General features: G+C 37.9%; 4 protein-coding genes across 4 annotated transcripts; 2 read left to right on the top strand and 2 right to left on the bottom strand.

Annotated features, from left to right (window-relative positions):
* Positions 1-1,498: 1,498 nt before the first annotated feature.
* On the bottom strand, positions 1,499-2,732 carry LOC139624387 (gamma-crystallin M3-like). Its single transcript, XM_071483470.1, has 2 exons — positions 2,133-2,732; positions 1,499-2,040 (listed from the first exon to the last, which is right to left on the bottom strand). The coding sequence occupies exons 1-2, from the start codon at positions 2,259-2,261 to the stop codon at positions 1,759-1,761; spliced, it is 411 nt and encodes a 136-aa protein (XP_071339571.1). The 5' UTR covers positions 2,262-2,732; the 3' UTR covers positions 1,499-1,758.
* Positions 2,733-5,074: 2,342 nt separating this feature from the next.
* On the bottom strand, positions 5,075-6,182 carry LOC139624378 (gamma-crystallin M3-like). The gene is made up of 3 exons (XM_071483457.1): positions 6,033-6,182; positions 5,623-5,862; positions 5,075-5,394 (listed from the first exon to the last, which is right to left on the bottom strand). The coding sequence occupies exons 1-3, from the start codon at positions 6,039-6,041 to the stop codon at positions 5,119-5,121; spliced, it is 525 nt and encodes a 174-aa protein (XP_071339558.1). The 5' UTR covers positions 6,042-6,182; the 3' UTR covers positions 5,075-5,118.
* Positions 6,183-8,955: 2,773 nt separating this feature from the next.
* LOC139624348 (gamma-crystallin M2-like) lies at positions 8,956-10,990 on the top strand. Its single transcript, XM_071483408.1, has 2 exons — positions 8,956-9,750; positions 10,256-10,990. The coding sequence occupies exons 1-2, from the start codon at positions 9,490-9,492 to the stop codon at positions 10,529-10,531; spliced, it is 537 nt and encodes a 178-aa protein (XP_071339509.1). The 5' UTR covers positions 8,956-9,489; the 3' UTR covers positions 10,532-10,990.
* Positions 10,991-12,639: 1,649 nt separating this feature from the next.
* LOC139618632 (gamma-crystallin 2-like) lies at positions 12,640-13,681 on the top strand. Its single transcript, XM_071474770.1, has 3 exons — positions 12,640-12,648; positions 12,795-13,067; positions 13,173-13,681. The coding sequence occupies exons 1-3, from the start codon at positions 12,640-12,642 to the stop codon at positions 13,443-13,445; spliced, it is 555 nt and encodes a 184-aa protein (XP_071330871.1). The 3' UTR covers positions 13,446-13,681.
* Positions 13,682-14,086: the final 405 nt, after the last annotated feature.

The following is a 14,086-nucleotide window of genomic DNA, read 5'->3' as shown; positions in this document are numbered from 1 at the left end:
CAGGAAAAACTCCCCCTCAAAAAAAAGTGAGAAGAGAAAAAGAGAAAAAGAGAAAAAAAGGCAGCACTGCTTTCAAGAGGGAGAGGATTAAGTTTTACAGATGTGATTATACTCGTTTTGCCTTGTGAAAGATTGTGGTTGAGTACAATTATATCCAAGACCACAAAAAAATCTGTTCAATTCACATTGTACATTGGTCTTTGCTAATTAAAAGAGATACAAGATTTGATAAGATTGGTTGAACTGAGCTGAACAAATCCAGGTATTAGACCAGTTTGGAACCAGCTACAGAAACCCAGCCTTACTCTACCAAATGTTCTCAGCTTTTTGCAGTTCATTAAGCTTTACTCAGCTCATTTAAAATAAAATGACAGGGTGAAAGCCACTGATTTATTGAGTATGTGATCATATGAATATGAGCATCGGTTCATTTTGCACCCATCCTTGTTTACAGTAAAACTTAATGCGTCCTGGGTTGTTTTTGTTTTTATACAGGCTACATGTATCCATCTGCTGAGTAAATCTAAACTCTGCACCAGAGTTTAAATAAACTTGTCTGTTAATGTACAGTGGACTTTGTTCTGCAGTGAGACATAGATGAAAAAATGTTTTGATATATGTCTGAAATGAGAACTGGAACTGATACAATTTAACATTATTGTTATTCACTGTGAATTTTCTTACTTTTTTGGATTTCATTTTTACTGCAGCAGTAGGTGTCTGCAGAAGGCACAGTACAGATTCCCCCTGAACTCATTGTGTTTTTGTATTTCATACACTCCTTATTAATGATCACATATTCCTCCTTTTTGGAAGTAGTCAAAAGTATTATAGAGTGGATGTGTAAAACTCAGATGTGCTTATCAGAACAAGGGTCTTTCCTACCACCTGGTATATCCAAACAAAAAACTGGACTTGCACTGACTTATTATGATGATATTTATGATGGATATTGGCTCTTTTGAATCTTTAATTGCAAGGACTTGGTAATTGCCAAAGGGAAACTTTATGTTTGGCTTCATTTTTCAGTATAGGCTATATATTAATAAAAAATCAGACAGAATGAAAATATTCCTTCTTTTTTTCCTGTTAAATCTACTTGTGCTTTATAAGTTTGTCTTAAAACAACCTGCATATCTAATGTTTGTGTTGACTCTAATCATTTATCCTGTTCATAGTGGCCAAAATCCACAATCCTTGATGACACAATTCAAAGTTTAGCTAAAGTTCAGTGGGACTTCAGCAGTCTGAGTTAACTTGAGTCTTTTTTGTCTTGGTTAGCATAGCGAGTCCCACCTGCATTTTTTCCTGCTGTGACATGTCCGTACATGTGAGAATTGTAACACTCTTATATTAAGTCATGTCATGCTAGTAAAACACTAGCATTATGCTCAAATAAACTATGTTGTACTGTGTATCTGTTGCAGTATTTTCTGGAAAACCAGGCACAGTATCAAAGCTTCCATTTTCATCCTGAACTTCATCTTGTCATGTGTCATATGACATAACACATTTCACAGGTAGAAGCTGTCTTAAGCTACCTATGGGACTACTACAGACCAAACTGTCCTTTGAAACACAGGAACAGTTGGATGCTGATAATTCATGCAATTTTGTCTCTTATTTTGAAATACATCCCAATATTTCCTCCTGCATAACTGGTTGGAGTTTTAAATCTCAACACAAATGATAAAATGACAAATTCCTTGTAGATATGAAACATGTATTGATTTTTATTGATTACATTTTCAAGTCTGTCTAACAGGAATCCATGATGCGTCTGATGGATCCAATCCTCATGTCCATGGGACCCATGCCCATGTCTCTCATGCTCCTGTACTCTCCGGGCCTCAGGTACATCATCCTGCCTCTGTACTGGGGCTGCTCGTACATCAGCCAGTGGCCGTCCATCACATGAGCAGACTGGCAGTCGGACATGCAGTAACGATCGTGGATGGAGTCGCAGTCGTCCATCAGCTCATGCATCTTACCACCGAAGTTCTCCCTCTCGTAGATCCTCATCCTGAATGGACCTCTGTGCTGTGAGATGATACATGACGAAACAGAAAATTACTCCAATGGTTTCTTGTATCTTTAACATAGATATCATGACTCAAATCGAAGTTTCATACCATGGGGATCATGCGGCAGGAACGGATGCAGTCGCTCATGCTCATTCCCATCAGGTGCTGATTGTCGGGGTACTCTCCCCTCCTCACCAGCATCTGGTGGCCCATGTAGTTTGGACGTTCGTAGACCATGAAGCAGCCGCTCTCCACCCTGCAGGAGTTGCACCTGCTCAGGTAGGAGGTCAGCTCAGCACAATCGCTGCTGGTCTCATAGGAGCGACCCTGGAAGTTCCTGTCCTCGTAGAAGATGATCTGAAAACAAGCAAGTTCATTTTTAAATTTGATTTTAAATATGTTTATCAACCTAAATTACAACACAAATTGGTCTCTTACTCTGCCCATTTTGGCGCTCAATTGTACCCCTGATTGCACTGGTACTTTGCCCAACCAAACTCTCTGTCACTTTTATACCCATCATGATAGCTAAATGATCTATGGAGCCATTGTTTTGAACATCTTACTCAGCAGTGAAGCATACAGGGCTATAATGTTTGTTAAATCAGTCTGTAAATGGTTATTATTCCAGACTGCATGCATCTGGGGCAGTGCCAACAGCAGCAGCTCTCCTATGGGGTACAGGTGGGTGACAGCAGTGGGTGCATCAGCTGGGACTCTTTGTGCTGTCAGTGCTGGGTCTTTGTTATATTCACAAGTTACTCATCAGTCCTTGTCTTATCATTGACTTCATGTCACTGAGGAGAGTTCAACTCTTCACAATAATAATAATAATAATAAAATATGCTTTTAACTTTAACTCAAATTTTTACTGCATTAAATTTAATTTCATATTAATTACCGTCTACACACTAGTTACTTTACAAATTATGATTTCATATACTAAACATCATTATATTATAAGTTACGATACATTTTTATTGATTAAACCATGAGTTCATAAGAGTGTATGAAATCATTAAAATTAGTTCCACTACAACCAGCAGCACCAATGAAATGCTACGGTAATCAGTAATAATCATGCATCAGTAATAACAGTCCCATTAATATAAAATATAATACTAACCAACTGTTGTATTTTCTGTGCGGCACATTTCACCTCTTCTTTTGACATTAAGTATACTTAAAGTTTTGATACTTAAGTGGAATTTGGTTATCATACTTACATACTTTTATAATTTTAATTACAGGACTCTGTTTTTACATTACGTACTTACGAACATTGTGATTGTTACGTTTACTGTAAGTTGTAAGTTTTCCTATTGCTACAGAGCCAGCGTTAGCATTAACAGCTGCTTAGATACCAGTCAGAGCTTCAGCCACTGTTGCATTTACAAGACAAGACGTTATTACGCCCTCTGAGCAGCGCTACATCAGGGCAGACTGGACATTACAGTGACTCAGTATCGGAAAGTGACAAGATGGTCCGACTGAGCCGCAGCTAGCTGGTTAGCATGCTAACTTCAGTAGAAGAAAAGAAGTGATTGAAATAGAACCAGAGGGTTGCTTTCACCTCTGGAGACAGCTCTAGGAGAGTAAAAGAATGAACTTAAAAGATGAACTCACAACATTTCTTTTAGACTGGTGAGTAAACTGTTGTTAACGCTAATGTAGCAATAACAAATCTTACAAATAGCTGCTTTATGTAAAAGACGTGAATACTTGTTTCATCAATGTTGCCTTATATAATAATACACTAGTAAAATGAGGATTTAAAAGTATTATCTCTGTCAGATAAAATGTATGAGTACATGTAAGTACAAGATACATTTTACTAGAAAATGTGAAAACCAATATTTTGAAGGAGCAAGCATGTATTACTGTCTGTCGGTTTCAATGAGAAAGTTTTAAATCTTTACTGAAAGTACTTAGCATAGTGAAGTGATGTGATCTGAATGTGTCCAGAGACCAAATGACACTCAGCCAATTTGTCAGGAGCTTCTCTGAAATGTTATAGGTGTTTATTTTAGATATGCATGGTCAAAATCAAAGTAGTATAAGTGGAAGTGTCCTGACATTTAGATCCTAATGTGGGTCAAACTAATTTCCTGGTTCATAACTGATGATGTTTTCTCACACTTCACAAAACGTCTCCAGGCCATAGAAGACATTATACAACTGTTAAACACAAGCTGAGCTGTTCCTTCCCATGATGAGTAAACTGGTGTTTATATTTATAAAGTCTTTGGATTATTAGTACACAGTTGAATCCAGTTGATTACTAAACTGAACTAAAGTAATTATAATCTTACTAAAACATATAGACACTCTCCCAACTGTTGAATCAGACAGATTGAGATTAAGTGAAAAAACAGGTGAGATTATGAAAAAGGCTCAGCAGTGTTAGTAGTGCCAACATAAACCCAACCCCATTTCCTGGTTTACTTCCCTCTGGCAAAAGGACAAGAACTGGTTTCTAAGGAGTTGTTAACCTCAGCTCTGAAACTGACTGAACACAAAGATCCCAAAGGTCCTCATTAAGGTAGATAAGATTATCATCAACCATATATGTGTCTTTGGATATTGTTGGACAGCTGTGGATTGGCCACTGCCATAAATCCATGAATTGTTGTTGTGTTGTTTTTTGTTGCAAACTATACTGTATATAGTGTGCGGTACTGTACTCGGGTACAGTACCGTAGAGTGTGTTTGTAAATGTAAGCTTTAAGTATGCATCAAACCTTCATACTGTATGTACTTTCATACCTGCATGGTGCACAACAGTCTACTGCAGAGGAAATAATAACATTATTGTGATTTGATTTCGACCTGTTGTAAAGTAAATTTACTGTATGGTTCTGTGCAGACTGAGAATATTTTTTTTGAACTAGTGTGTATCCTTCTAGTCTTTATTTATCTATAGTTCACTGGCATAAAAGCTGTAATACTGCCACACAGTGCTGGATGAATGTGATGTAGGAGCTCTGTTTAAAGACCAAAACCCACCTCCTGTGTGACACAAGACGACACAATGACAAGGTGGCATTTGATCTGTGTTTCATTTTATTCATCAACACATGTTTCGCACTCTGCTTCAACAGGTATCCATTATACGCCTGACGGAGCTGAGCCTCATGCCGCTGTATCCCACATCTCTCATGCTCCTGTACTCTCCGGGCCTCAGGTAAACCATCCTGCCTCTGTAGTGGGGCTGCTCGTACATCAGCCAGTGGCCGTCCATCACCTGGCAGGACTGGCAGTCGGACATACGGTAACGGTCCATGATGTTGTCACAGTCGTCCATCAGCTCATGACTCTGGCCCTGGAAGTTGTCCCTCTCGTAGATCCTCATCCTGAACTGGCCTCTGTGCTGTTGATGGAAGCACAGAGGAGGGTGACAGCTCAGCATGGCACTAAACATTCTGTTGTGCTACTTTTGTCTTTCTCATTAAATATTTTATTTCAAATGCAAGTTTTAACAGCACAGTAAGAAAATAAAGGAAATGAACAATTATATATACTGTCGTTAATATCTTTAATAAAAAATACCCAAATATAGTTTCTCAGTTGTTATAGTCTTTTCTAAATCTTCACCTACCTGAGGGATTAAGCGGCAGGAGCGGACAGAGTCACTCATGCCAAAAGACATGTAGTCAGAGTACTCGCCCCTCCTCAGGAAATACTGGTTTCCCATGTAGTTGGGGCGGTCGTAGACCATGAAGCAGCCACTCTCCACCCTGCAGGAGTGGCACCTGCTCAGGTAGGAGGACATGTCGGAGCAGTCGCTCATGCACTCATAGGAGCGACCCTGGAAGTTCCTGTCCTCGTAGAAGATGATCTGTAGAAAAGAAAAAATATACAAACTGATTTGGAGATCCTTTTTAAAATGCTTTTATGAGCTTACATTGTTGCTTGTCCCTGTCTTTTATTTTATTTTTCTCCGGTTGTTTACATTGTGTGTCTGTCCGAGTTTCACCTAAACTGTTTTCTGGTCTGTTCTCTACATACCTTGCCCATGTTTGATGATCTGTGTTTGTGGGAATCTGTCCAACGACCGGTGGCTGCCAGGCGGCTTTTATACTTTATACGCGCTCTAACAGGGTTTTGTTATTCAAATTATCTGGAAGCTGATGAATAAGCAGCTCTGCGATCACTGTTAATTTCATTTGTGCCAACATGATCCAGAACAAAGGGAGGGGAAATAGATGGAAGACACAAGCCGGGAGAGGAGGGAGAAGAACTGAGCTGCAGTTTTTACATTTCTCAGACTGAGGAAGGGGAGAGGGAGGAGGAAAGAGTTTGATCGCAGTTAAACTGTGGTCTGATTTGATTTGTCCTCCCTTGTTTGACTGTGTCTACTTCAGACCATGGATGCCCTGAGAACAGGCATAATGCATTGCAAATGGCTACAGGTCTATTTTATTGGAGTTACTCAACATTTTCAATGTTATATTTGAAATACCCTGAAATACAAGTTGTCGGTTATGCTGAAAAAACTAGGCTTAGCACTTTAGCTTTTTAATGAAATGTTATAATGTTAATGAAATATTTTATTACACAGCCTTTGTTTATTGCTTAACTCTTCTCCCAAAGCCTCTGTGTTCCAGCCAACACAATGTTTAATCTTGATATCAATGATGTGTGTGTTTTTTATTCTAATGCCTCTATAGGTTTGGGAAGCATGGTGGTTAAATACAAGCTAACAAATCTTTGTCGTGCTGATTTCACAGAGATTAGTGTTGCAGATGTCCTGGTTAGCCAGAAGTCAGAGGCTGCAACTAAAAATGATTGCCATTTCTGAGTGTTCTGCTGATGATTTTCTTAATTAGTCGATTAGTTGCCTTCACAGTTTCCTGTTTCTTTTTTTTGTCTAATCAATGGTTCAAAACCCTAAAATATTCAATTTACAATAATATAAAATAGAGAAAAGCTGAAAATCCTTACATTACAGGTAATTTAACAACATGTACATTTTTGGACATTTTAATTTTATAAATGACCTACAGCTGATTGATTATCAAAATAGATAATTTAATCAATAGTTAATTAATAAACTCTCTCTCACTCTGTCCTGTCGGTTATCTAAAGGGGAAGAGGCTGCAGCTGTTACAGGTACTAACTATGAATTTCTCCACAGAAGATAATTTGATTTGTCACACTAGGAAAAGCACAGCTGTTACTAATAACACCTGGATCCAGTCTATTCAAGTGTCCCTCTAAGCCTTGACAGTGTGACAGTGATCCAGCATGAACTAGCAGCTAAATGGAATTCAGCCGTCATGAATTTTATTATGTACACCTGAGCTGTTTGTCCTGTGTCATGTCAAAATATCTTCTGTAATACTGTTTTGTACCACATTTCTTACTGTTTAATAATGTCAGTCAGTTCCAGTCATTTATTGAGCTGTGTCGCACCAGTGTTAGCATCAGTGTTAGCATCAGTATTAGCTACTCTGTGTAATTTCAGCCTCAAATTAATCACTAATGGGTTTATTTGATATACATGCTACTGAATTCCAATACTGTTGTTTTGACAATATTTCACTTTCATGTGTAATACTCTACTGAAACCTTTTCCTCTTGAGACAATGACAATAAACAGAGGTAAAATGAACAAGACAAATTTAACTGAATCTAATTGAATATATAAAGTTGTATCAACATGTTATAAGAAATGTTGTTGATTTTCTTTTATTAACTAAGACTATTACTGGTCACTGACAGACTGAGATGTTTATTCAGATCCCAACATTTATATACTGTCAGTGATGCTTGAATCCTCACACCTGTGTTTAGTGTTTATGAATAATGTATGATGAGTAATACATGGTTGCTCTTTAATTTTAAGGGACGTACGTGGTGACTACTTTTGAGACAACCTTTTGTGTTACTCATCTTAGTAATGAATCACTGCTTTCCATAAAGATACAAAAGTTTTAGCCCATAAATCTAAAGAAAAGTGGACAATGACATCCCAAAAATCTACACACAAATGCAGAGGAACACCAGCTAATCCTGTAAGTTCATGATTTCCCTTCGAGGTTGGTTATTCATTCATTGGACACAAGCCCTCCAATGAGACTCAAGCTGGCTGATTTAATATGATCCTCATTAGATCTTTTAACAAAATGCTAACAAGTAAAATATTAGTGGTAGGGTGCATCCTGGAGCTACAGGGCTCTGATATTAAAAATTTAAAGACAATTCAAATCAGGACTTCACCACTTCACAAGCATCCTGTTTTTCTCCAATGTTAATAAAAACAAAAAAACTCCAGCTTTATTCAGCATTTTATGAATGACCTTCATCTCAGATACAACTTTCTCTCTGCAGACTTTTACTTGTAAAACAACATAACATTAGTATGGGTGGCTGTGATTCAGGTGGTAGAGTGCGTTGTCCACTATGTTGCCAGTTCAATTCCCAGCTCCTCCTGTCCTTGTGTGTGTCCTTGGGTAAGAATTCATTTCTGGTTTTATTCCTGGCTCCTCCAGTCTGCATGTCAAACTGTCCTTGAGCAAGATACTGAACCCTGGATTGTATCATTGGTGTGTGAGCGTGTGATTGTATCATTGGTGTGTGAGTGTGTGATTGTATCATTGGTGCGTGAGTGTGTGACAGAAGAGTACAGTATGCATAGAAAATGTGCTGTATGAATGTATGAATGAATGGGTGATGGCTTACAGTGTAAAGTGCTTTGAGAAGTCTATAAGTGCAGTCCATTTAGCTTTAATGCCACGATACATTATGCAGGATGTCCGAAGGTCTTAGTGAATAGTGGAAACATACTTTACAGGTGTCTCTTGGAATACCTCAATAAAGTAGCATGCTGGAGCATTGCTAGCAAGAACGAGACTCATGAATATAAAATATTGACATCATAATGTAACATCACAGTTCCAAGGTTTACTGTCGCCATCTATTGTCTAAGAACAAGACCGCATTGTTAACTGATAAAACATTTTGTAAAAAATTGCTAAATTGAGACAATTTCATAAATAATTTCCTCTCCCAGAGAAAGAATAACCAATAAATAATCCTTTCATAGGGCAGAGCTCAGTGGAAACAATACACACAAATATCATTAAGTGCAGCTGTTGGCTTTTATAAGTTTTACATCTCAGTTTTGGCACTTATTTGATATGAGGCCATCAAATGTGGACAAAGGGAAATCAAACTTGACCAAACCATTTTGCTGATATGCAAATCAACCTAATTTAGGTGACAATAGCTTTCCCTCGTCTGCACATTCTGCATTTCAATATAAACCACAACACAGCTGCAGCTGCGTGGGAGGCAAGCAATATCATTAACAATGGGAAAGGTAAGGAGCAGATGGGACCTTCTAAAGGATTTCAAAATCTTTCAAGTAGTACCTGTAATGCTGTCTACTTTGTGGTCATTTTAGTGGCACAACAGTGTGCTATTGTTGTACCTATTACCATGTCGGGCTGATAGTTCACTTATGTTTCCCTCCGTTCAGATTGTATTCTTCGAGGACAAGAACTTCCAAGGCCGAAGCCATGAGTGCAAAAGCGACTGCGCTGACTTGCGTTCATATTTCAGCTGCTGCAACTCCATTAAGGTGGAGAGTGGCTGCTGGGTGTTGTACGAGCTCCCCAACTACACTGGCTTCCAGTACATCCTGAGCCCTGGGGAATATCCTGATCACAAACGGTGGATGGGATTCAATGATAGCATCCAGTCATGTCGCTGTATCAAAAATGTAAGCTCAATGACCTGTAGATGCTTTTTACAATATACCAACAGACAAAAAAACTTAACAAGTAATCATTTACTACTTACTACTTACTACTGTCTTGTTCCTATAATAATATTGTGAATGCAATAACTTAATTAAGCTAAGGTAATTCGCGGGAATGAAATTGGGTAGTAAATTACATGACATGGATATAGTATAATTTTAAACATTTTGTGGGTTAATTTTGTGCAAGAGAGTGCCAAGCTCCAGTGAAATACCACCGAGAGCATCAACCAAGCAGTAATCAGTCAAAGGCCAACAGACAAAAAGGAGAGATAAAAGGCTCATGATTTGGCAGCAGGGTGCTTTATGTCCATGCCCATGCACATCAATTACTGAAAGAAACTAGGAAAACAGCCAAGAAACCCATTTGTAGATGTGATCTCAAAGCAAATAAGGTCAAAAGCTTCAGATACTAAATACCAACATGATTTCACCAACTTTAATTCTCTAATGTTACTATTTCAAGGTATACGGAAAGTCCTGGAAGATCAGGTTCTACGATAAGCAGGATTTCGGAGGTCAAGCAACAGAGTGCGCTGAAGACTGCCCATCGATTTATGACACCTTCAAGTTTCGGGAGATCCACTCCTGTGTGGTGATGGACGGTGCGTGGGTTCTCTATGAGCAACCCAACTACCACGGACACCAGTACTTCCTGGAACGTGGAGAATACCCCAACTATACAGATTGGGGTGCCACCTCCCCTGCTGTGGGATCTTTCCGCATGATCAAAGAGTTCTAGAACAGCAGCAACCATGCAGGGTTATTATGTGAGTTATTTGAATGCTTGGGCTAGAAATGTTCTAGAATTCAAAATAAGAGTTCTTAGAGCCCCTACAAGGTTCCAAAGCCCTAAGGCAACTTAAATTCCAATAAAGCTACAGAATTTTGAAGAAGTTCTAGAACCCCTCAATTAGTTCATGGTTCCCGAAGGTAACCAATGATTGAGAACCCATCAGTCTCCCACCTGCTTTTTCCATTTGGACACTTGTCCTTCTCCCCAGAGCCCTGAGCATTGCACTCAAATCAATAAAAGTATTTCTTACTCACAACAAAGCTGTCTTTGTTCTCTCTTATTAAATTACCTGACATATCAGTAGCTTTTAGTCTCATCCTCTTGTGTCCACCTGTAAAGTTGTTAATAACAGTGTGCATCTCAAGACAGACTGATGTCAGATCATATGAAACATTGGCAGGCACGGGTAGTCTTATCATGTAATCACAAACTATAGAATAGAGTCAAAAAAAAAGTGCCAGGTAACTGATAACATTATTGACATTAACATAAAGGTTTTACAACATAGACATATTTCCTGTTAGTGAGTCACAAAGGTGCCTACACAGATCCTATTTTGGCATGTAGACATGCAGACTTCAAAATGTTATAGTTACAGGTCAAAAAACATGTTTCTGTGTAAAGTTATTATGCATGCACAACAGTATATCTGACATCTCCACCAGTCAAATGACTCTGTTGCAAAATTGACATGCAATGAAATAAAAATGAGTTTAGAAATGTACTCTGTGATTTTATGTGAAAATAATCAGTCAGTGGAAATATGTTAAGTTAGATACACAGCTTAGTTATACTGTTTATTGTTTATTTCCTTATTATATTGTATATAATTTGCTATATTATCATCACAACATATAAGCACAATTAATGGTAATACTGTTTGTGACAAAATTATTTTTGACTATGCACTTTAACTCTTAATATATAAAATACAAAAAAGCCTTTTGCACATGCCCTTTAATCTCACAGTGAATCATCCTCCACAGTGGTTTGTACTGTGGTGCTGAACACATCTGGGCTAAATGGCAATGGATTTATTCAACATCAAAACAATATCAGCAACATTCAGACATGTTTTTGATCGTCCAGATACCACACAGGTGGGTTGAATTTCTTCTAGTGCAAATATTTTATGATGCATCACTATAACGTTGTTCTGGCAGAGTCAAAACTTGCTGAAATACTTCAAAGACCAGGTCAGTTATGTAGTATTTATTTCATTATACAGAAGAAAAAGAAGACAAGCCTAAACAGCTTACAGAGATAAATGGCTGTGCAAAACATGCTGCAAAAAAAGGAGTCATGTTAAGTTGTGACACATGCAAAACAACGTACAAAACTACATCCCATCTACACTATTTTTTTGGGGTTCTTTTGTATAATTAATTTCCGGTCTAGAAAATCCAGTCTGAAACTTTTTTTTTTTAATATATTAAATGAAAAATAAACGTAAATGTAAATAAATAGAAATTACAAAGCTGAATCAAATTTATAGACAGTTTGTTTGTTGTCTTTTGATGTGTTTTTGTTACCAGTGTCATCAGTTTGTACCACTGCAGTTTAATATTATTGTGTTTAATAAACTCTGAATTATATGTTAAATTCTATGACTTAATAAGTTATTCTGTTCATGCATATTTGATAAATGCAGAAGTAAGGACACGTAGAAACTGTCTATTGTCATTATTTTGTGCAAAAAATTATAAAGATAATACTATAAAACTTTGAATAGCACCTTTTATACATAAACCCAGCTTAATGTTTATAGCTTACATAAAAGCTTTACATGAAAATGACTGAACAAAAGACATTTATTGCAGCGGTTCAGATCACTTTAGGCTGAGCAGTGACTGAGGTTTCGACACTTGGCACCGCCAAACAACTATTGTTTGTGGAAAGGCAATTCAGTGAGTAAGAACAATGGGCAGACTCTAGATGAATTTGAATTGTAATAACTGTTACATGCACTGCTAACCATGGAATTGGCAGTATTGTTTCTGCCATGTATATAGAGTACTGCGTTGATCACTGGGTGTAGGTTATAAACTCCAGTCATGGCGAAGGTGAGAATTTTCATGTTCTCTTATACTGTAGCTGCAGGAGCTAATTATTCTCTAAATCTGGTACAAGACTCAGAGACGTCAGAAGTTTTGCCAATGAGAATTAGAATAGGTACAAACATATATGGAGATAAAACCCTCTGTTTGAGTATAATCTTATTTGTACTTATCTTTTCCAGATTGTGTTTTTTGAGGACCGGGACTTCCAGGGAAAGTCCTACGACTGCAAAGGGGACTCGACTGACCTGCATGGCTACATCCGCCGATGCAACTCGGTCAAGGTAGAGGGTGGCTGGTGGGTTCTGTATGAGCGCAACAACTTCACAGGCTACCAGTATGTCATTGGTCCGGGGGAGTACAATGACTACCGCCACTGGATGGGCTTCAATGACTGTGTCCGATCCTGCAGGATCATCAAAAACGTAAGTCGCCAACAAAAAGGAAGAAGAAAAAATAAACACACGTTCAGAATCCAGTGCTCCTTATACATCAGACTCAACACAGTTCTTTGACTCTGTTGGTTTCAGGCTAAAGGGCCATGCAAGCTGAAGCTGTTCGACCGGCCAAACTTTGATGGTCAGTCTCTGGAGCTGACAGAAAACACGAAGTCGGTCCAGGAGAAATGGCTGAGACAAGAAGTCCAGTCCTGCAAGGTCCTGGAGGGCTCCTGGATTTTCTTTGAACATCCCAACTTCTGTGGTCGGCAGTACCTGCTGGAGAAGGGGGAGTACCGCCACCACTCAGAGTGGGGAGCTCTCAAAGCAATTGTGGGCTCCATCAAGACAATCACAGAGAAATGAATTTCAAAAAATTAAACTTTCATCTAATGTCATACATTACAATAAACATTTTTGATGGTAATGCTGATTTGTGCCTGTGTGACTTCAAATTTTTGTTTATCATTAAACTGAACAGAGATAAAGATGAATGACAAAATAATAAAATTAAGTATTTATTTTGGCAAATATGTCTCATACAGTATGTGTTATTAACATCTACATTCTCCTGAACATACTCAACTAAACTAAAGCTTCAAAACTACTCATAAGAAACGTATAAGACTTATAACAATAAGTCCTAAAGGTTAAGTGAAAATATAACAACAATAAATAAAAACAATAACAGATAAATTAGGTACAAATAAGCTAATATGCTGTTAAAGAGGTGTTGATACAACTATATATGGGTTTTTTCTCATTTTTGGTCTATTCTCATTGATATAAATATTACACTAATTACAGAGCAGCAGGATTACCTGATCCTTAGAGGCTTTTGTATGGTCACAGATTTATAATTATGACCTAACTAGATGTTCCTTATATTCCTCAATTTCCCCTCATTTTCCAGGAAAACAAGACAAAAAAGTATATGTTCATACAGTGGTAAACTTAAAGATTTCTGCCTAAACAGAAACAATGAAACACTGAAGAGCATTTCACAT

The sequence above is a fragment of the Trachinotus anak genome, unplaced genomic scaffold (assembly GCF_046630095.1).
Source record: "Trachinotus anak isolate AG129_WGS33_773 ecotype Australia unplaced genomic scaffold, CSIRO_AGI_Tana_v1 ptg000001l, whole genome shotgun sequence".
NCBI classification, from domain to species: Eukaryota; Metazoa; Chordata; class Actinopteri; order Carangiformes; family Carangidae; genus Trachinotus; species Trachinotus anak.
Note: the sequence above shows the minus strand (reverse complement) of the source record. Positions and strands in the feature narration are given on the sequence as shown.